The sequence below is a fragment of the Eupeodes corollae genome, chromosome 2 (assembly GCF_945859685.1).
Source record: "Eupeodes corollae chromosome 2, idEupCoro1.1, whole genome shotgun sequence".
Taxonomy (NCBI): domain Eukaryota; kingdom Metazoa; phylum Arthropoda; class Insecta; order Diptera; family Syrphidae; genus Eupeodes; species Eupeodes corollae.
This window is the reverse complement of record NC_079148.1, coordinates 9,624,482-9,647,582: the sequence shown is the minus strand read 5'-3', so window position 1 is coordinate 9,647,582 and position 23,101 is coordinate 9,624,482. Positions and strand designations below refer to the sequence as shown.

General features: G+C 36.8%; 2 protein-coding genes across 2 annotated transcripts; both read left to right on the top strand.

The window, feature by feature from the left end:
* Positions 1-8,748: 8,748 nt before the first annotated feature.
* LOC129945948 (zinc finger protein 652) lies at positions 8,749-10,323 on the top strand. Its single transcript, XM_056055932.1, has 2 exons — positions 8,749-9,097; positions 9,159-10,323. Exons 1-2 carry the CDS (start codon positions 8,963-8,965, stop codon positions 10,224-10,226), a joined length of 1,203 nt encoding a protein of 400 aa, XP_055911907.1. The 5' UTR covers positions 8,749-8,962; the 3' UTR covers positions 10,227-10,323.
* A 1,640-nt stretch (positions 10,324-11,963) lies between these two features.
* Positions 11,964-14,122, top strand: LOC129947455 (UDP-N-acetylglucosamine transporter). The gene is made up of 3 exons (XM_056058015.1): positions 11,964-12,150; positions 12,210-12,329; positions 12,404-14,122. Exons 1-3 carry the CDS (start codon positions 12,138-12,140, stop codon positions 13,303-13,305), a joined length of 1,035 nt encoding a protein of 344 aa, XP_055913990.1. The 5' UTR covers positions 11,964-12,137; the 3' UTR covers positions 13,306-14,122.
* Positions 14,123-23,101: the final 8,979 nt, after the last annotated feature.

Below are 23,101 nucleotides of genomic sequence, written 5' to 3'. Positions count from 1 at the left end.
CACAGCTGTTGCAGTAACAACTCAAGGGAATCTGAAACATTTTTAGATGCGGATAGAATATGTGAATCAATCGCGAACGTGGGCATTTATACTGTTTGTGTCTGCCGGCAAATAGATTTGTGTTGTCTAGTTGATAAGGGTTTTTAAAAAAATACAAAAATGTAAGTAAAAATAATATTTTACACTTAACTCATAAATTAGTTATTTAAAAATGTGAAATTTTTATCAATAGGATTCCAGCAAACAAAACACAAATACAGCTGACGACCACATTTATGGAAGAAAATCCCGATTTGGCCAAATCTTATTCAACAAAAAACGTGAATTCACGGGATGCCCACAGAATGTTTTGGGAGAAATTAACTCGATTGTTAAATGGTAATGGTCCACCATCAAAAACATTAACATTTATTTCTAGATTTGGACAATTAGAAAGTACAAAACAAAAATTGATGGCAAACAAAAAATCCATCAAACAAACTGGTGGAGAACCTTTTGCTGAAAAAGTTTTAAATAGTGTCGATGAAGCCATCATAGATGAATGTGGAATGGAAACAGCAGTCGAAGGTAAGAGTGGAGTGACGAGCTTTGGATGTGATGAGCATGGTGAAAAAGGAGAAATTAAAATTTTAGAGTAAAGGGTAACCGCTACCCCCTTATGTACAATAAAGAGAAAAATGAGAGCATATTACGGTCACATAAGTTTTGATGTACCAAGAAGCCACGATGATGTTCTGCCTGCACAATAGTCAGCATTTAACTTTTCTCGTTGAGCACTCTGTCTCCATACAAAGCTGTCGTGAGCACTCCCGCCATATTTTGCATTTATTGCCAGAAATTTTTCTGTTCTCGTTGCAGATCTAGATTGAAAAAAAATATTCGATAAGGCAACAAAAAATAATGAATCAAAAACTTGACTTACGATCATAGCGTTTACACTATGTTTTCCTTTTCTATTGAAATACACATGCTCATTTTCCGAAGGGCGGAGAATCATAATATGACTCCCATTAATGCAGCCGATTACTAGGAAGCAAATAATAAAAAACAAGTATTAAAATTAGTTTATTTTTACTAAGAAACAAAATCCTACCTGCAGGAATTTGATATTTTTCGTAGAAGAACATTTTTGTTGCTTCTGAAGCCGATTGATTAAATTTCATTGTAAGTGGGCACAATTTCCTCTCTATTTGTTTTAAGGTCAAAGAAATAACCTCACAAACAGTACTTTGGCCCATTGGAGCTGACCAGTCAGCGCCAACTTGCCTTTGGAAGCCACCACCTCCAAGAAAATTTAAAGTCACGGCTAACCGAAGAATAGGGGGAATGTGTGTTGACCGCATTCCAGCTGACAAATCTAGAAGCGGTAGGATATGTAAAAATGTTTCCTTATTCAATCGAAAGTTTTTAAGAATCTATTTAATCCAGAACATTAATTATAAATAAAAAAAAGTTACAATAAATAGGTATTTATATGTGAACGAATATAAAGCACATATGCGTACTTACTTTGGACTTGGAAGATCAAGAATGTTTATTTTATTGCAGAGTTTAATCCTCAAGAGCCGGACATTTCTATTATGATTAATATTTTCATTTTCAGCATTTTCAGAAGGTAAAATCAAAGGCACAAACACATTCATATTGTCTTGAAATTTCAGCAACTAAAAATAAAAATCAATTTCCAATGTGACAACTAAAGAGCTGTCACCAGAAAAAGTCACCAAATCGTGATTGTCACCGGTGACTATCACTTTACACAGACCGAAATTGTTGATTGTGACTGTCACCTATCACAAATTACCTTACCCGATCCCACCCCTGGGTTCAATTGATGCCATCATACTTTTATGAACAGTGCTTCCAAATAAGCCGTTGTAAAAACTTCACAAAATGTTGCACCATTAAGTTAATTTATTTTTTGGATTATTAATATTGGATTTTTTGTTTGGAACTAGAGAAGTCGCTTCGGTATCAAATCTACCCTACCTTATTAATACTTACCTATGTATTCAGCCTGGACTATGACTCCGGCATTTCGGCAACAACCGGGGTTTTTATCTGGCACGCGGATAAGGTGTCTTTGACTGAGCGCTCAAGTCTTGGATCAATAAGTGGGTACTAATAGGGCCATAGTCTTATACAGCAGCAGTTTGGAATTTCCAATTTTCAAAAAGGACGATTCATATGATCCAAGCAATAACAGGGGAATTTCGTTCATGAATTGTATAGCAAAAATTATGATGGGAGTCCTTAATATAAGGTTGTATAGTTGGGTGGAGAAAATAATATACATATTAACAAAATATCGGACTGGCTCTAGAAAGAAATATTCTACAGTGGATAATATCTATAACTTGGCGTCTATTGTACACATTAAGCTCGTTAAAAAAAAGAAAGACTGCTTTCTTCTAACTAAATGTTTAAAACTGCTAGAGTGCATATACTCTGATACTCAAACAGCAGTGTGGACAGGAAGGGAGTTATCGGAGTACTTCGAAGCACTATATGGGTTGAAACAAGGATATTTTTTATCAACCTTAGTTCAAAATGGAAACTCTTTTTGGCAGCATGCAGAGCTATTCAAACTTATGGTGCACAAGTCTGGGGTTTTGAAACTTTTGATGAAGTGGATAAGTTACAACGATAGTTTTTGAAAAGAGTTTTAAAGTTACCATCATGCACTCCAAACTATGCATTACCGATTGAAACCGCAGCTGAAGACGGGCACTACACACTGGACTTACACCTTAGATATGCACAAAAGACTATATTTAAATACAGTGACACGGGACTACCTAAGCAACTTACCAAAATTCTCTTAGCAAAACAACTTTTTTGGGTTAAGGAGATTAATATGATTGGAAATAGGTTCGGCTTGCACTTTGATGAGAACATGACTAATGAAAGAGATTGGATTGTCAAAAACTCACAAAATCTTGATCAACTGAAATCGCATGCAATTCAAGAAGCAGAGGGGAAGCAGCACACGAATTTTTAAGATATTGGATTATTTAATAGGACCGCAATACATATCAGATGACTTGGAGCCTTACAAAATATCATGGATTTTCAAAACTAGATGCGGTATTATCTCACTCAACGGAAAAAGGTGTGGAGGCAACGCATCAACATTATGTAGCCTGTGCAACATGAGAGAAGAAGAAGATATACTTACAGCATTTCCTAGACAGGTGTCCCGTTCTAAGAGAATTCAGGATAAGACATTTTGAAAAGGCAACTCTAAATGAAGCTGAAGTTATTGCTGTCCTTCAAGGTATGATTGGAACAGAGTCTCGAGTTATATTTACGTGGCTATAAGCTATAGAAAACAAATCTTAACAGAGTTTATATGATTTAAAACTCAAATATGATGTATGTATAAAAGTATTAAGTTGAAAATAACAAAAAATTTTACTACTACTACAGTTTGGAATGTATGGATTTAAAGAGTCTTGATAAGCTACAGTAGGATCTACTGTATTAAAAAAAAAATTTGTTAAATTTGAAGTGTGTGAAAAAGTGTTTCTCCAATTGTTTTTGAGTAATATGAACTTTTAAAGGCGATTTCTTTCGCACTATTGCTTAATTTAAGGCAACATTTTAAGTTGATCAACTCTAGAGTAAGAAACCAAGTTGAAATTTCTTTTTATTGACTACTTTACTTTTTAAATCTCAAGTTTATAAACTCAAGTTGCACTACCTTAAAATTTAAAAATATCCCTGTGAAAAATGAAGTAAGGAATGTCAGTTTAATAATCAAATTTGTTGATTTTTTTTTTGATTGATTGATTTGAACTAAGAATTTTAGACAATATGCGGTTCAACTGCGCTCAAGGCCTTCTATAAGATTACATAAAGGTTGATCGTATCGTCACTGTCATAATACTCGGCATTTGGGCAATCACATACCGATCTTTAAGGTATTGCACTCTGCTCACAAATTTGTTTAAAATACCCCACTTTATATTAAATATTGTTCAAAACTATAATGCATAGTATTGATTGTTTACTTTATTTTAGAAATTTGTTTTTAAATTTTGTTTGTTTCAACTGCTATGCAAACAATCGAACTTTAAACTTAAAGTGAACTTTTTTGGAAACCACTCATTTCTGAACTCCCACTTTCACGTCCACTTCGTGAGCATTTTTAGTCTTCAAAATAAACAAAAATAAATTAATATTTCACTGTCAATACTCAAGTCTATTTATCAACTTCAATATTTTTCGGGAGCTATAAAAATCTTAAGTCGATTAACTGTAAACCTGGAAACCGTCAGTTGAAAACGTCAACCTTGAGTGAATAAAAACAAAATTTCGATTTTATAATGGAAGTCCTCAAGTAACGTTCAACTTTGACTGAACAAAATCGGCCTGGATCAATTTAAAACAACACTTTTCTTTTACTTTTGATGTGATATTACTTTCTTCGAAAATAACTATAATTTACTTACTAAGTCATATTTGTATGTCTGTATTTGACTTTACACTTTGCTTTCTAGACCATCGTGACATAGTAGTATATTATTCTATTTAGTACTTCTTTATTTTCAAATTCACTTTAAGATGCATATACATATGTATATGTACGTATAGTTCAAAAAATCTCCGTACAGCAGCCTTATTTTATTCTAACTATAGGAATAAATGTAAAAAAGAAAGAGGTAGTATTGAAAAAAATTAGTTTCCACCTTCACCTTTTTACCATATTTTAGAAAATTGGCATTGGGATCTCCAAAAACTTGCTTTGAATATAAAATAGGGCCTAGTGACTTACAACACTCAACCATTAGTATGTGCGAGTACTGTTATCAGGGATGGAGGGGAGATACAGTATACATGCTGATTCTGAATGGGTAATTTGAGAAAGCACTTTTATGACAAGAATTAGTTTTGAAGAATTTGTTGAGTCCTCGTAAGAGGCAGTACCCGTGAATAAAAGTTTGGGTGGTACAGGCGGCACAGGTGGCACACTACGGCAGATCTTGGAAAAAAACCAGGAGCTTCAAATCGATACCCACCATCTCTTTATCGATTTTAAAGCCGCGTACGACAGCATCTATAGGGAAGAGCTCTACCGAGCAATGTCTAGTTTTGGCATCCCTGTCAAACTTATCCGTTTGTGCAGAATGACGATGGAGAATGCACGCTGCTCTATCAAGGTCGGAAAAGATCTTACCGATGCATTTGATGTCAAAAAAGGTTTTAGACAAGGCGATGCACTGTCATGTGACTTCTTCAACATCGTTCTGGAAAGAATTGTGCAAAACTCAACCGTCAACACTAGAGGAACAATCTTCCAAAGATCCATCCAATTACTCGGATACGCAGATGATATTGACATAATTGGAAGATCAAAGCGTGATGTCAGTGGAGCGTTTTTGAGCATTGCGACGGAAGCGAAGAAGATGGGTTTAGTGGTCAATGAGGGCAAGACCAAGTATATGCTGTCATAAAAAAAGGACACTGAACGACGACGTCTTGGACAAAACTTCACCATGGACAGCTATAACTTTGAGGTAGTTAAGGACTTTGTCTACCTAGCCACCGCTATTAATGCAGACAACGACACCAGCACTGAAATCAAACGAAGAATAACTCTTGCAAATCGCTGCTTCTTTGGACTTAGAAGGCAATTGAGAAGTAAAGTCCTCTCTCGAGCATGTAAAATCACCATCTATAAGACACTCATCATCCCGGTTCTCATTTATGGCGCTGAGGCCTGGACCCTGTCAAAGAAAGATGAGAGCGTCTTAGGATGCTTCGAGAGAAAAATTCTTCGGGTGATTTTTGGTCCCGTACGCATAGATGGAGAATGGAGGAGAAGATATAACGACGAACTGTACGGGCTGTACAGCGACACTGACTTAGCAGAATTAAAGTCCAACGGCTTAGATAACTAGGTCATGTAGAGCGGATGGGCATCAACGCTCCAGCCCGGAAGGTCTTCGAATCCAATCCCGAGGGACAGCGCAGTAGAGGAAGACCGCGACTCAGGTGGCGCACGCAGGTGGGAGAGGACCTCAACCAACTTGGAGTGCGAAACTGGAGACAGCTAGCTAGGGACCGAGCTGGCTGGAGACGCTTGTTGTTTGAGGCCCAGGTTCACCCCGGACTGTAGCGCCACCTTAAGTAAGTAAGTAAGGTACAGGCGGGGATCGATCCGAAGACCTCTAGCATGACAGTCCAACGCACATTTTTTTTGCAAATTCATTTTTATTAATTTAATCTTAAACCTATCTTAAAGCTAGACAAAAATTCTTAAAACTAGCCTAATCAACCATAACTTACAACTAACTTACTGGTCCCATACGGACACTCCAAGTTAAACAATAATACTTAATGCTTATGCCTTTCGTCCTTAAGATCTATTTAGCTTCAATTCCATTTTATTTATTTTGTATTCATTAGAAAATTAAAAAAATATATCAATATCCTTTTTTATTTTTACTTAAAAACTACTTAAAATTATGTCCTTAATAAAAAATTTAAAGCTTTCTTTAACTACCTATTCTACCTACAAACTACTCAAAGCTAGAACAACCATAGCAGCAAATCTAACTAGCTAATATTTGTTGTTTTTCATTTTTTATTTTCCTTTTTTTTCTATGTTTTTTTATTTTTTTTATTATTATTTTTTTTTTTGTGCCACCATGCCTATTCTTCTTAAAACTAAACCCTAAAACTATAAAACAAGTATGTAAACCGGCCAAGCCTTCAAACCCCATCCCGAATACCCACTATCAAGTGCCGATTGAAGCCACCAAAACTGGTTCTCCTGCTTTACCCTATCAGTTCGGTCCCGTTTGGACACAGTCCTACTGAACCGAAGGAACTCTGTTCCGCCCAGTGCCATCACGTCCCGATGGTACAGGAGTCACCTATCCACGGTTCGTCGTCTGACGTGGTAGATTAGTGGAACTGCCAATCTACCCTGTATCAAACCGCATCTATCTAAAAAGAGGAATGCCTCTAGTGAAATGAAGCCGCTCAATCGTGCACTCTCAAAATACTCCTCGTTCGGATAGAACGCTCCGAAAATTAAATTGTTGGTCGAAGACATAGCTCTTGCAATGTGACCTCGAACGAGTTTTATCACGAAATTGTCAATTCTGTTGATTCGAGCCCCGTTGTATAGGACCTCGTTAGAACAGTAATGCCGTAAGAAGATTGGGCTGTTTGATATTAGCTCGTACAGCTTCGTAAACACTGCCGCTCGAACACCGGTAACTTCTCCATCTGGGAAGGGCAGCGTTGAACCACATAGGACAACCATAAACGATCATCGGCCGTATAAGGGCCATGTAGCAAATTACCTTCACTCTGGGGTCAAGCCGACTACTGTAAACCAGCAGTTTCGCCAGACAGTTCAACGCACTATTCGCCATGGCAAGGGTACTTTTTAATATTTTGTTATAACAAATATTTTATATCAGAAGCTGCTGTACGGAGAATTTTTGGACTAATTGTACTTTAATTAGACTGAAATCAGGATAATTGATTCTCGCTCAAGTGTTCCTAACATCTTCTTTCTTATTTTTTGACATTTAAGTTGAGGCACTTATCCAGTATTTACAGTGCTTAAAGTCAGTGACCACCTCTTTAATTCCATGTAAAATTAATTTATTAAATCGAGTCAATACAAATCTTTGTTAAGAAGGACCCATTAAAATTTAACTTTTATTCAAATAATTATTGATGTTATTTATAACCATTGATAAGCGGAGTTAGTAGAATATAAAAGTATCCACTTATTATTTGGTCAAAATATGATCGGACCACAATTAATTGGTGATTATGATAGCGAAACAAATTAGCTAAGTAAACAAAGAAATGTTTGTATGCATTCTGAATGGGTTCATTGTGCTGAACTTTAAAATACATCTATGTACATAAGTCAAATAAAAATGAACTGAACTTTTGTTGTGTTTGTAAGTCGACTTTCCTCAAGATAAAAGTGACAAAAGGACTTCGAAATGCACAACGCTGAATTAACTTCAAATTGACATTTGAGTCTTTATTGTCAAACAATTTATACAAATTTTTCAATCTTATATCAGTTCTTGTAGGTTAATTTGACTGTATCTTCAACATGAAAGTTCGCACCAACATAAAGCATTACAAATGAAATTAATTGTTATCTAAAGTTGTCTAACAAACCAGTGAAATGATATGAATCTTTCATCGAAGACGAGGTATGATGTTTACCATACTTTCAACAAAAACAGCCCGCCTGCATATCGTCCCCATCCTCTTTTTCCATATATTTGCATTTCATATTTAAAATCAACATAAAATTATTAGATTTTGAGAGTTTTAATTCTTAATATTAAAAATAATATAATATTATTCTTTTGAATTGTGTGTTTTTATTTTTTAAACCCGAGCATGTTTCCGGTTTATTTATAAAACTTTTAACTGAAAACTCTTAAAACAAAAAAATCATAAAAATAAGTAAAATTTATTATCTGCAAAGAGAATACGATTTTGTTTGTTTCGCCTGAAAAAAAAAATTATTTTTGTAGATTTAATTAACTCTCTTTATTTAAAAATTGGCTTCTTTGGCATGATAGCGATAATATTGACATTTTACTCTTATTTAAATAATTAATTTTGTATTTTTTAATGGCTGTCAGATATGATATATTTTATCTAATTGGGAAAACCAATCAATATCTTGTTTAACAATTACTATACGTTATAAGAATATAATGTCACTTCATTCTGTAAGTCTAAAAAGTCATTATATTTCAAGAAATAAAAAAGTTCGATGATTCCGTCCTTAAATTATTCACGGAAATTTGCTGAACACACTCATTACCACCAACAGCTGGTGAGTGGTGTGTCACTACCAAAAAACCGCTGTATTGCTATTTAAGTTTGTTTTATTTATTTACAAAGTTGTATTCAAATTATTTTACAAAATAAAATATATTTATAAATCGAAAATAAGAACTTTACTATGGAAAATCAAACACAAAATCTTTGTAGAGTATGCTTTGAAGTTGGACATTTCCACCTCAATGGATATGAGATAAACATTCAAGGAAAAAACATATCAATAGACGAGATGATTAAAAGATTCTCCGATATGGAAGTAAGATAAACATAAACAATAAACTATTCCCACTAATATTGAATATTTTGATTTTGTCCAGTTTACAGCCGAAAATGCACCCGAGTTGATATGCGAAAACTGCACACATGACCTCGTACAAAGCTATTTGTTCTTTGAAAAAATATTAGAAGCCGATGCTAAAATCCTGAGCCTCGCACAAGTCCACGAAGAAGAGAAACAATTTTACGAACCAGAATTATTGGAATTAAAATCGGAAAACCATGATGAGGAAGATGCAAGTCAAACTATAGAAGGCCACGAAGTTATGAGACAAGATGTAGAAGGTCAGAACGAGGAAGTTCTAAACTCTAATGAGGTGACCGTCTACGAAGAGGACCAATGTGACCTTATAGAGGAAATCGCCGAGTCAAATATTGTCGAAGAAATGTACATAGAATCTGAGATTTCGTCGGACGAAATTGAAGAAAAGATTCCTACTGCAGAACCAAACGCATTACCCGCACTTGAAGCTGATCCACCCGATGTGGAGTATAATGCAGCACCTATCAACTATAATTTTTTGGAATTCGAAGGCGAAGTCGAAGGAGAGGAATCAACAGAACCACGAAGAAAATACCAGAGAAGAAATAAAGAAGAAAATGAAATCGACAAAAATGGTTCCTTTATCGTTACTAAATTCGCCTGCTCCACAAGTGCTCCAGGAATGCAAAGGAACACAAATACCGAAGACAATGACGAAGTTACATTAAGCGATGTTCGTATAATGAACTACGAAACGGTCGAGGTCAAAGCTGGAAACATCGATGTACTCAATCAAGATGGACAAAATGAATTGCCAATAGATGAGAGTCGGGTTTACTTATGCCAGTATTGTCCTCGAGCTTTTTCATCTTCATCTTTTCTCGTTGCCCATGTTAGAAAGACGCACGGCTGTAAATTCTGTTCGAGTTTGTTTGAAAAGGCAAAAGATCTGTATGCGCATATTCGAGAGGCTCATTCAAAATTCGAATGCGTGGTGTGTTGCAAGGAGTTTGCCAGCAACAGTAATATGCGCAATCACTTGAAGACTGTACACAAATTAAAGGTGCCTCCAAATGTTTCACTCATATCATATAAGAGGCAAAGTGAGATGGAAGAGACAGTTTAAACATTGTCATGCAAGCATAAAATAGTTAATAAATATAATTGTTATGGTATAATTTAAATTTAGCTCAAGAAATAAAACTTTTTACAAAATGTGTGTATTTTAATGTTGTAAGAAGGAATGAGATATGTGAGGTTGAATCTGCTCGATTACGGAAAAGCACAAGACGCAAATCTGTCACCCAAGGAAAATACAAAGTATTCGCCTTCATCCCAGTGATTGACCAGCTATCCGTTTCTCTTACTGAAAGATTGCATGCCTATGAAGTTGTACGTTCAATTTTTGTATTCCTGAATCACGTCGAGAAGATGGATGCTGAAAATTTTGCACGCTGCAGCAGAGTAATTGGTGAAAGTGCATCCGGATGATTTAGAACCTAGTCTTGGTAATGAGTTGGTTTAGTTTGTGTTTTTGATTGACTCATACAAAAAGGAAAATTACTATGGAACAGATCAATGGCCGGAACTATTTTACTACCAAATTCTTGAAAATCAAAATTTCAGAGCTACATTCCCAAACCTTGAAATTGATCGTAACAAATTGTGCTGGAAAGCGCTGATTTTCAAAAATTATAAAAAATAGAAGCTTTCTCCCTTAAGTATTGAAAGCGGTTTACTCCCAGAATTAGATTTCAACAAAATCATCAACGATTTTTCGGCGATAAAAGCTCGAAGGGTTCAGTTCGTTAACCCTAAAATTTAATTTTTGATAATTCTTTTTTCCCTTTATATTTATATGTGTTTATTCAATGCTAAATAAATAAATTATTTAGTGAAAAAAAATTGTTTTATTTTATTTTGAAAATAATTTGGAGCGAGAGGGCCTCCGCTTCTATGTATATTGCCCGAAGCCTTTGGACCTCTAACTCCGGCCATGGTCATGCATGAATTTTGGTCTCTGGAATGTGGGCGTTGCAGTCCTTTCTGGCTTGTTTGGAATTTGTTTGGCTTTCCTCAGTTGAGTTGGCTTTAAAACATCAGAAGCTAACTTGGTTGTAGTAGTATATTAACAACTTTTAAACATTTAACAGGATCTTAAACTGTAAAATGGGGTATTTTGGTTTCACCAATCGTTTTTAAAGTAAACAAGCTTTTAAACACCTTTTAAAACTAAATGCCCATTTTTGGCTCACTAAATAAAGATGTTAAGCAGCTTTCACATGAGCGCGACCAGCGAACGACGAATGAAATAAAAAATGTGAGTTTATATACGTTTGAAGACATATTTCCACACAAATTCTTAACAAAACGATAGCAATATAGTTTCTATTTGATGTATGATGCATACTTTCACTTTTTAATATCATATATTAATAAATTAAAAAAAAAAAACAAATTTATTCGTCGCGAAAAAAAATTAGTTGATACGAACTGTCAAACTTTATTCTCGTTCCACATTATCCACACTCGCACCGAATAAAATAATCGTGCGTACTTAACCTAAAAAAATCATTCTTGTTTTGATTTCGGTGGTGAACAGTGTTCGGCTGTGGCTCATTCTCGACGAATTAAAAACTCTCATGTGAAAGAAATGTCAAAATCGACGAATATTCGTTTATTCGTTGGTCGTGCTCATGTGAATATTGCTTTATAAGAACAAGTTGCGAATGGATTCCACTGTTTGGGATATTTCATTTTAATATTTATAAATCATTATAAACTCTAAGCTGGCAGTTCCTTCTTAGAATAAAAGATAACCTCCATAACAGCCCTGCATTAGAAGAAATGCCAATTTTGTTATCTACCGCCTTTGACACTTTGCCAGTAGAATTTCTGTTTACGTGTATGATTTTTTGGGTTCTATTAACTTTTAAATGTTCCTAATCGGACTGTCTGTAGTTAATAAATAAAAAAGAACACATCACAAAGGGTTCTTTATTTATCATTATCATTCGATTATTAAATCAAAGACGCAATGGCCATACATGGTAAGTTCTAAATAAAAGAATACTTAGTGTAAATTTTAATTTTATCAATGATTTTTTAGTCAATGCAAATACTTTAAAATACGTCAGTCTAATCACTCTAACACTACAAAATGCTGTTCTTGGACTCAGCATGCGGTACTCACGGACTCGTTCAAAGGATATGTTCCTCAGTTCAACCGGTAAGATGCCCAGAATCCAACAAGTTACAAGTGACCTACTTAAGTACTGAATAAAATTCTTGTCTCTCTTACAGCGGTGTTAATGTCAGAGGTGGCTAAACTGATAACGTGCATTGTTTTGGTGTTCAATGAGGAGGGCAAAGATGCACGGAAATTCGTGAAAACCATCAAGAGGACCATCATTGAAAACCCCATTGACACACTCAAAGTGTGTGTTCCTTCCATGGTCTACATCGTGCAGAATAACTTACTCTATGTCTCAGCATCGCATTTGGATGCTGCCACGTACCAAGTAACATATCAACTAAAAATTCTCACAACAGCAATGTTCGCGGTAGTGATCTTGCGTCGTAAACTCTTATCTACTCAATGGGGTGCTTTAGTTCTGCTTCTTGTAGGCATAGTTTGTGTGCAGTTAGCTCAGACCGAAGAACCCGATGTTGCTTATGCGGCAGCTGCCTCGAGACCTGTACAAAATCGTATGCTAGGCTTGTGGGCAGCGATAGGGGCTTGTTTCTTGTCCGGTTTTGCGGGTATATACTTTGAGAAAATTCTCAAAGGTGCAGAAATCTCAGTGTGGATGAGAAATGTGCAACTCAGTTTACTTAGTATTCCCTTTGGTGCCATCACGTGTTTCCTAAACGATGGAGATCGAATTCTCAAAGACGGATTTTTCGTCGGTTACGATGGATTCATTTGGTATCTTGTGCTTCTGCAGGCCGGTGGAGGTCTAATTGTTGCTGTTGTTGTAAAATATGCCGACAACATTCTGAAAGGCTTTGCAACTTCGCTTGCAATCATTATTTCATGCGTGGCATCTATTTACCTATTCGATTTCAATTTAACTCTACAATTCTCTGCCGGTGCTGCATTAGTAATAGCTTCGATATTTTTGTATGGCTATGATCCAAACAAAGGAGCTAAACTGGCAGTACGACCCACTCTGGATGAGGAAAAGCTTTTGCCTCGTGTTTAGGGTTTGATTAGCTTTACTGCAAAAAAGTAGGTTTAACTGACCATTCCTCTAAGCAAAGTTAGAAGTAACTCCATTGCACATCATATCACACTGAGTGAATCCTTTTTGCCAGTATTTTTCTTTTATAAATATGTATACATAGATAGATATTTTATTTTATTTTAAGAGAGCTGAGTTAAATGTTTCATAAATGTTTTTTGAAAAACATACAAATATCTCAGAAATACTCTCAGGCAAGTAAATTTTTAAGACTAACTCACTTGTTTGGGAGTTACTGTTCTTGTTTGTCATGTCACGAAAATGCAAGGACATATATTAATATAAGAAGCCTTTTTTCAATTTTGGACACATTACCAATAGAATACCTTCGGAACCGATGTTGAAGACTGATTTTGCAATACACCTCGTCGGTCGGTAAGGAAGAAAGACAACTTTAATATGTTTTATTCAATCTTCTTTTCTACTCCCTAAAATATTGGTTTGTTTTCAGTGTTTTCCACGATTGAAATTTGAAATCTTTAGGTTTGCTTTGATTTTTGGTTGTGCACAAAGTTAATGACACATATTTACATATTGAACTCTTTTTATTCCAATAATATCTCATTTATAAAGGTTTCTCTATGAAGAACCTTATACCTGTATTTATTCCTTATACTCTCCCAGATGGTACTTAAAATATGTGTTTTTGTATTGTATGATTATACTTAATATTATTGTGTTAAGAGATTGTCTTAGAAATAATTAATTTGTTTTATAAAAAATGAAAAATTGTTTAAACTCATGAATATTTTATATTAAATAGAAACAAAAAACTATACTTTAAACGAAAAAAATGTATGTATTTATTTTTATCTCAGATCTTTGTTGGTTGTTCAAAATATATGCAAATTATGCAAAGAATTTTTTGATAGAATTTATTAATATAACAATTCTGTTTGTTGATTCTTTTTTTATAATCAATCCTCGAAAGAACTTATTTAAAATTCATGAATGTGTGACGTTGGTCCATATGATTTATAGTTTTTAGTCAAAAAGTTCAAGTTCTACCAATATTTGTTGGAGTAAAACAACATTTGTCTGGGGTCATTAACCACATCACAAGTTTTAATTGTTCGCCACAAAATAAAGCATTTTTAAAAAATAATAATAATCATTTACTTCCCTATGTTAGAGAAAATAATAAAGTCATCTTACCCTTAACAACAAGGCTGTGGAAAAATGAGCAAATTTTTAAAGGAGCCTTGGTTTGATGAAGAATGTTTAAAAGCCCGTAAGAAATAATTTGCATGGTTGAGAAGTGTCCGGAATTCCCAAGGATTATTTAGAAGAAACTACTTAGAGGCCAACTCTCAATATAAGGAGCTATGTAAAAACAAAAAGAAGAATTATGAAGAACTGCAGACTTCTAAACTGGCAACCCGCAAAACCGGCACTGATTTTTGGAAACTTGAGTGGGAATTGAATAGTAAACAATCCGCAGTGCATAATAAACTATGTGCAAACATTTTATCCACTCATTTCATAGAATTATTGAATACAAGCAGCATTCAAACAAATTGGCACTATGCGATACCTGGATTCAACAACGAAATCCTAGATACGGAAATTAACCTTCAAGAAGTTGTTGTGGCTGCTCCTGAAATAGAAAAAAACGTGGTTAGAAAAACTAGTTATAGACCAGATATTCCATTCCTCGTCCTTCATTTGATACGTTGTTTTATGTGGGGTTATGCTGTCGTTTCGTCCATCGTTAGCTCGTCCCTGTGTTCATAGATAGATACCTGTGAAAAAAAAAAACTTAAGACCATAGAAGGTAAAGAAGAAGAAAAAAAAATGCTACTTAGCTTTGGCGTCGGGGATTCCTGTCACTCCCAGGTTGGAGTTACGGGTATTAGGTTTCCTCCCCTTCCTTCCTTCTGTAGATTCCTTGTTTTTTATGTTTTGGTCCGCACTCGTGCTTGTTTTTATCCTTTTTTTGTTAATTTAAGTTAAAATATTTACCCCGAGGCACTTGCGCACAGAACAAATCTCAAAATAAAATAAACAAAGACTATGTGACGTCTGTCATAGCTGGTTGACACGTTAGCGAGGGCCCAAACCCAAACTAGTTTAACTAAAGCTAACTGATAGAGGGAGTAACTGGCTCTATCGGAAGACACAACCGACGTCGGTAAGAAGAATCCGATTTATATAAAAAAGGTAGAAGCCGTTGAAACAGCTGACGGTAATTAATTTACATAAGATGGAAATGAATATATGTATCGGATGAGGTGATGGATTAGGTATAGGATGAGGTGATGTACACTCGGTCCGTACAGTAGTGCCTCAGGTGACTGCAACTAACTGAAATAGAAATAGTGGGTGGCAATCAGTCCGGAGGCATCACCGAGTAAAGACGGCCGAGTGATAATAATAACGTAAAGCAATTTAAAGACAAACAAAAATTAAAGAAGTGTAGCAACACAATAATTAAAATAACAAAAAAAAAAGGAAATTTTATTCAAATTTATATTTATTGAAAGTGAAGTGTAAACTGCGCGGGTGAGTTTGCTTGCTATTTGAAGCAAATAAGTGTTAAGTGTTTTTTTTTGTATACCAAAAAGGTGGAAGAGCGAAGTCGGCTTACGACAGCGGGACATACCCGGCAGGAAGATCAGAGGAGTTCCCTATCCCGAAAAAAAGGCCTGTGAAGTACCCGGGCTCTCGAGTAACGCTCTTTTATTTTACTTTTTCCGTGGAACGTCCACCCGCGCAGTGAAAAAAAGAAGTTTAAACAAAAAAAGAAGTACAAAAAAAAAAGAAGTTTAAAAAGAAGAGAAGTTTAAATAAACGAACAACCCCAAGACCCAGAGGATCCGGTCTGGACCTCGAGGCGAGGCGGGCAGCGCACAGTTCGCCGCCGCTCTATACAGAAGTACATTCGTGCCTTTGCTACGTAGTCATCAATACGAGGATTTATTGCCCTAAATCCCTTTTTTTTGTTTTGTTTTAAATTATTATTTCATTTCTTCCTATATATATAATTTTTTTAAATTTCATTTTTCGATTATTTAATTTTTACATACATATATTTATTTATTTATTAATTTTTTTTCTTACCTTTTTGTTTTTTTTTTCTATAGTTACATTCATTTATTTAAATATTTCTTTTATCGTTATTTTCTTTTTTTCAAATTTATGGAAATTTGCGTTAGTTTTTTTTTGTAATTTCTAAAGTTTTGTGATAGGGAAATTTCAGCGATTTTGGTGTTTTTTTGGTTTATTTCGTTCAGGGAAGAAGTCGCCGACGTCGCCAGTGCGAAGAGGGGTTCCTCTTACGTCCCTCGCGACGCAATATTTTGCATCTCCCCTTTTTTTTCGTCCACCCGCAACGAGCTCTTTGTAGGTAGGGAATAAGGGTCCGATTAGGGATAGCAAAAAAAAAAAAAAAACTTATACTAAACGCTTCAGATACGGGACGCTGGAGAAGCAAAGATTCGCCGCGTGGCTCCGGCGATCAAAGCTCCCATTGTTGTTTATTTGTTGTTATGTGGAACGAAGAAATTTCCCTAAGTGTTTTGTTCTTTGTTGGACATGTAATTTTCGTAAGAAGGAATTTCAGTTAATAAAATAGTTAAGATTTTTTTTGTAATAACGAAGCTATGAATCAAGTGTGTTTTTTTTTTGGTTGTGATTCCAATTTGAAAATGGAATAGGAAGTTATTTCCAGGGGGGTGCGGTATGGGTGACTTAATTTTAGGTTTGGCGGAAATGTGATTCCACGGCAGCGAACTTTCCTGGGTCCGCTTTTGGGGAATCCGAAAACCAGGCCGAGTGGATTCCAGGAAGGGTGGGTAAAGGCCAGGCCGTGACGTCATCAGCGGCCGCCGAGAAAAGTGAATGAAGTGGTGGTAGTGCACAATTAATTAAAAATATTCGGCATGATTTATGTTTTTATAAAGAGGTGAGTCCCGGTTACGGTAGCAAGACCCCCCCAACATCCGACGAGCTCAGCTGTGCACCGCAAGCATGCCGCAGCTACCGTAATGGACATTCCTTCCTCCACCCAATCCCTATCCTAGTTCCCAATTTAAGAGTTACCTTCTTCGACCGACCCGATCCTACCCATCCCTCTCCCATTTTTTTCTAACGACAACTAGCACCCAACCTCGTTATGAGATAACACCCTACGTCAGTAGAGGGTGTCCTACCTCAATGCAAAGGGCACCCTACTCCGATACCAATGTCTCCCGATTCCTCCTTCCTTCTTCCTTTTCCTCTCTCTTCTTCCTCTCCACCTCATTATAAAATGGCGCCCCAAACGTGTTGCCCTAGTCATTCCTTAGTGTACTAGTTGTTTTCGTATCAACTTGAAGACAGCTCGTATGTCTTAAGCGGGAGAGCTCATTGGCATGCCCTCTTAAATGCGACGAGCTGATTTCACGTTGATCACGACTACAATAAATACATTTTTTGTGCTGTCCTGATTATTTTCACACTCTGGTTCTGGATAGTGGACGACTTCAAGTTTATGGTTTATGAACGAAAAATTGAAATGCGCCAATATCTTGGAGCTTGAGTACGAAAATGATGTTTATGTATCCTGTTTCAGTGGGAGTCAAAGCTGGGATAGAAACAAGTCGTAAGTCTTGAAGTGGATAGCTTGTTAGCAGGCCGCATCAATCGCGACGACGCGTTTACTGTCCGGGCGGCGACACCTACTGGAAATTGTGTAGTCGTTTTGTCAAAATTGTTTGTATGTTGATTCACTTTTCTCGGAACATAATAATAATGATAATACTAATACTTATAATAATAATAATAATAATAATAATAATAATAATAATAATAATAATAATAATAATAATAATAATAATAATAATAATAATAATAATAATAATAATAATAATAATAATAATAATAATAATAATAATAATAATAATAATAATAATAATAATAATAATAATAATAATAATAATAATAATAATAATAATAATAATAATACTAATACTTATAATAATGATAATAATAATAATCATAATAACAATAATTAAAATAAGATTAACCAGGCAAATGCCGTGGAAGAAGACCCCAAACCGAAATTAGCAACCAGAAACACCCCCGAATTCAAATTTAAGAAAAAAGTCCATAAAACATTTGATTTCAGTTTTGTTTATTAGTCCATTCAAAACAAAAACTTTATTCGTAATTTGTAGCGTAGTTTTTCTTATAGTTACAATATAGATATATATATAAAATAAAAGAAAAATTGAAAACAGTTTAGATAATACCAGTGTTGATTGTGTTATTTTTGGGAAGAGTAGATTACGTAGTCCATCATCATAATCCAACACCATTGTCCGAATCAATATTCTGATCCATCTTTTGTAAATTAATGAGCAGGTACTTTTTGAAAGAAGAAGAAGAGGAGCAGGCAAAGTCATTAAGAACAAAAATTGGAGATAGAGCAGTTACTCGTTCTTTATTAAAACAGAGCATCCAAAGCAAAAATATGCCAGTCACACATTCGCCATCAAAGGAGACTGAGAAGGTTCTACCAGAATCGGTTTCTACAAATCCCGAACAGCTACATGCAGAGAGTGCGCAAGAAGGCATAAGTAGTGATCAATCTGCAAGTGGTAGTTCGGCGGGAAGTCGACTTTCTTCAGTTGACACTCCTCCTTATAGTAATGTGAGTCTTCCTGCACAAACTGGTGCAGGGAAATTAAGCAAAAGTCCACTCCGGGATATTTTGGAAATAATCGGTGTGCAAACCTTACCGCAAACCGATCAGGTTATGGTTGAGTCAAGTGGGTGTATAGGGAGAAACCAGCATACAGCTGGAGCGTCCACGATTACTCCAGAAATCAGGTCTGCGATTAATGAAGCTGTAGCCGAGTCGGTGAAAACCGAAATCCAGAAGGGACTGGCAGAGTTCTTCAAGGAACTAAACATTCCGCGGCAAGCCGACCAGCCAGTTGAAAATAGAGCTCCGCCTGTAGTTCAACCTACACCTCGTCCTCAACCTAACCCAATTTTTAGCCATCCACCACCACCGATCCACGAGCTACCTCCCAGGTTTGATCCTCAAGCAAGATCCTTTGTTCCAATGGGAAACCAAGGTTATGGAGCAAGGATGGCTGATAGCCAACCGGGAAGTTCTTTTTGGGGTGGGCCGATGCCTTTTCAGGCATACGCTCCACCTAATTGGTATTCACCAAATAATATGTCAACAGGGTCCAATCGGCAGACGGTACGGATCGACAAATGGGGCATAGTTTTTGATGGAAAGTCCGAATCTTTGACGGTCGAAGATTTCATTGGCCGAATAGAATTTCTGCAGTCGAGCCATAATTGCGCTTGGTCAGAAATTTTGCGTGACTTCCATCTTTTCTTAGCCCGTGATGCGAAGCAATGGTATTGGCAATACCAGATGGAAAACTCATCTCGCCGTCCCGATTGGTCTATGTTGAAAGAAGCATTAAGGCGACAGTTCCGAAATCCTAAAACTGATTGGGACATACAAAGAGAAATGGGAGCTCGGCAGCAAGGTTTGAAGGAATCAAGTGATGACTTCTTTGCAGCCATTAACAAATTGCGATACCAACTCAGTACCCCTGTGAAGGAATCTGATCTTGTCAGGGTTGTTAAAGGCAATTTATGTGAACGGATTAGGAATCTAGTGTATCCTCAAGCCATTGAAACGATGGACCAATTAAGATTAGCCTGCAAAGAGGTTGAATATGTAATCTTCAAAGAGGATAGAGAGGGAAAAGGGTTCCCTAGACCACAGGTTCGGTTCGCCAACGAACTGGAAACTGATCTATCTCAAGAAGATTACATAGAAGCGGTGCATTACCAGGGTTCTCGTTCCAATCCAAATCGAGGACATGATACGGCTAAGACGTGGGTATGCTGGAATTGCAAAGTCCGAGGCCATTCATATGTGGATTGCCCTTCTTCAACTTGGCACGTATTTTGTTTTAAGTGTGGCCTAGAGGGAGTGATAACTCCGAAGTGTCCAAATTGTAGACCGGAAAACTTCAAGCAGAACGCGAGCAGTCCGGGGGACACGCGTTCGTCCGAGGGAACCCCGGTGAAGACCAAAGGTCAGTAGAATCCAAGACTGTAAACAATTCTCAAATCCAAATACTAACTCGAGATAAGACTAATTTACAGGAAAACAAAAATATTATTACAAAAGAAGTCACAAATAAAATAAAACCTTTACACATCAGGATAAGAGAATATAGAGAAGCTAGGGATAGGATTTTTGGTACGAAAGTAGGAGGGCCATCAAAAAGGATAGTAAAAGCTAGGGAACGATACAAATATAGAAAACTACTAAGAAAAAACATTGCGTCAACAGTAGTAGATACAAATACCGATCCTAGGCCTTATGCCAAAGTGATCATTGCTGGTAAGGAAGTCTTAGGTCTGCTTGATAGCGGAGCCAGCGTGAGCATATTGGGTAAGGGCTGCATGCAATTAGTAGAGGATTTGTGTTTGTTAGTTGAACCATATAAATCCGGCGTCAGAACAGCTGATGGTAAGAACCAGGATATAGTCGGTAAAGTACAAACGAAAATAATATATAGAAATCAAGAACATTCAATAACTCTATTTTTAGTTCCTAACCTTGATCAAGAGTTGTATCTAGGTGTAGATTTTTGGAAGACGTTTCAAATCGCTCCAAACTTAATAAGTTCATTGTCGGTAACCTTAGAAGAAGCCGATTTGAAAAACGCGCACGACTTAACGTTCGACCAGCGAACCGCGTTAGAGACGGTTAAGTTGAGGTTTCTAGACTTTGATAGACATGGCCTAGGAAAAACTTCGCTGGCAGAGCACAATATAGATACAGGTGATTCTGTTCCAATTAAGCAGAGACATTACCCTGTCTCTCCGGCGGTGCAAGTCAACCTATATGAAGAAGTAGATAGGATGTTGAAGCTCGGCGTCATCGAGGAGAGCGAGAGTCCTTGGTGTTCCCCAGTTGTACTCATCAAGAAACCAGGTCCAAACAATACCGTGAAGTATCGTTTCTGCCTGGATTCTCGTAGGGTCAATGCAGTCACCAAAAAGGACGCTTATCCTCTACCCCATATTGACGGACTTCTCAGCCGGCTATCTGACACCTTTTTCATTAGTAGTGTGGATTTAAAAGAGGCTTTCTGGCAAATACCGCTGGAGAGGGAAAGTAGGGAGAAAACTGCTTTTGTAGTGCCAGGGAGACCCTTGTACCAGTTTACGGTCATGCCTTTTGGTTTGTGCAACGCTGCCCAAAGGTTGTGTCGTTTGATGGACAAGGTGATCCCAGGACGACTACGGGAGCGAGTCTTCGTATATCTAGATGATCTGCTGGTAGTCTCTCCAGATTTTGATACTCACATCGCCCTACTAGAAGAAGTAGCTGATTGCCTGAGGAAGGCAAATCTAACAATTAACGTGAAAAAGTCGAAGTTTTGTTTTAGAGAGTTAAAATATTTAGGATATATAGTTGGAGGGGGAAAGTTAATGACGGACCCAGAGAAAATAGAAGCGGTTGTCAATTTTCCAATACCTAAAAACCCTAGACAGGTCAGGCGACTGCTTGGTTTAGCAGGATGGTACAGGAGGTTCATCAAGAACTTTTCCAGCCTGACAGCACCTCTTACGGATACGCTGAAAAATAAAAATTCAAAATTCGTAATGACCGATGAAGCTAAAGCCGCTTTCGAAGAACTAAAAAGAGCTTTAACAGCGTCCCCGATCTTAGTTCGTCCGATATTCTCCAAAAGGTTCTATATTCAATGTGACGCGTCCGATACGGGAATCGGCGCGGTCCTATTTCAGAAACATGACGATGAGCAAGAGCTACCGATATCATACTTTTCGCAGAAACTTAATTCCACACAGCGAAACTATAGCGTCACCGAGAGGGAGTGTATGGCAGCGGTTATGGCTATAAAAAAGTTTCGGCCCTACGTTGAAGGCATGGAATTCACCGTCATAACCGATCATTCGAGCCTTAAATGGCTAATGTCCATAAAAGACTTAAGTGGCCGGCTTGCACGGTGGAGCTTGGAGCTACAATCCTATGCCTTCGACATAGAGCATCGAAAAGGGTCACTCAATGTCGTTCCGGACACACTCTCTCGGGCACATGCTGATGCTCTGGAATTAGATCTAATTGCGCCTCTCATCGATCTAGACTCCGAAGAATTCAAGTCGAAAGAATATACGGATCTCTTAGAAACCTGTCGGAAGCACCCTGAATCACTTCCAGACCTAAAAATAGAAGATAACTTCGTGTACAAGCGAACGATTCCTCAAACATTGGAGACACCCTCATCCGAACACTCCTGGTGTTTGTGGATACCATCCACTCTAACAGAAGATCTGATCAAGAAGGCCCATGATCCACCAAATTCCGCTCATGGTGGAATAGCAAAAACTTTAAGCCGGATAAGACAACATTTTTATTGGCCAAATATGTGTGTTCAGGTTCGCCAGTATGTTGCTAACTGCGATGTTTGTAAAACGTCCAAATCGTCAAACCAAGTGTCCCGACCACCTATTTGTACTAGCTATTTGTCAGAACGTCCGTTTCAAAAACTCTATGTTGATTTTATAGGTCCTTATCCCAGATCCAAAAATGGTAACACCTGTGTTTTTGTTGTCCTTGATCATATGTCAAAATTTGTATTTCTTAAAGCCCTACGAGCAGCGAAAACGCATAGCATTATAAAATATCTAAAGGAAGAAATTTTTAATACTTTCGGAGTTCCACAAATACTTCATTCAGACAATGGAAAGGAATTCATTTCCAAGGAAT

Coding starts and splice junctions, on each gene's coding strand:
- LOC129947455 (XM_056058015.1), top strand. Junction 12,330..12,403: donor TATGTTCCTCAGTTCAACCG/GTAAGATGCCCA, acceptor TCTCTCTTACAG/CGGTGTTAATGTCAGAGGTG.
- LOC129945948 (XM_056055932.1), top strand. CDS start 8,963: ATGGAAAATCAAACACAAAATCTTTGTAGAGTATGCTTTGAAGTTGGA. Junction 9,098..9,158: donor AAAGATTCTCCGATATGGAA/GTAAGATAAACA, acceptor GATTTTGTCCAG/TTTACAGCCGAAAATGCACC.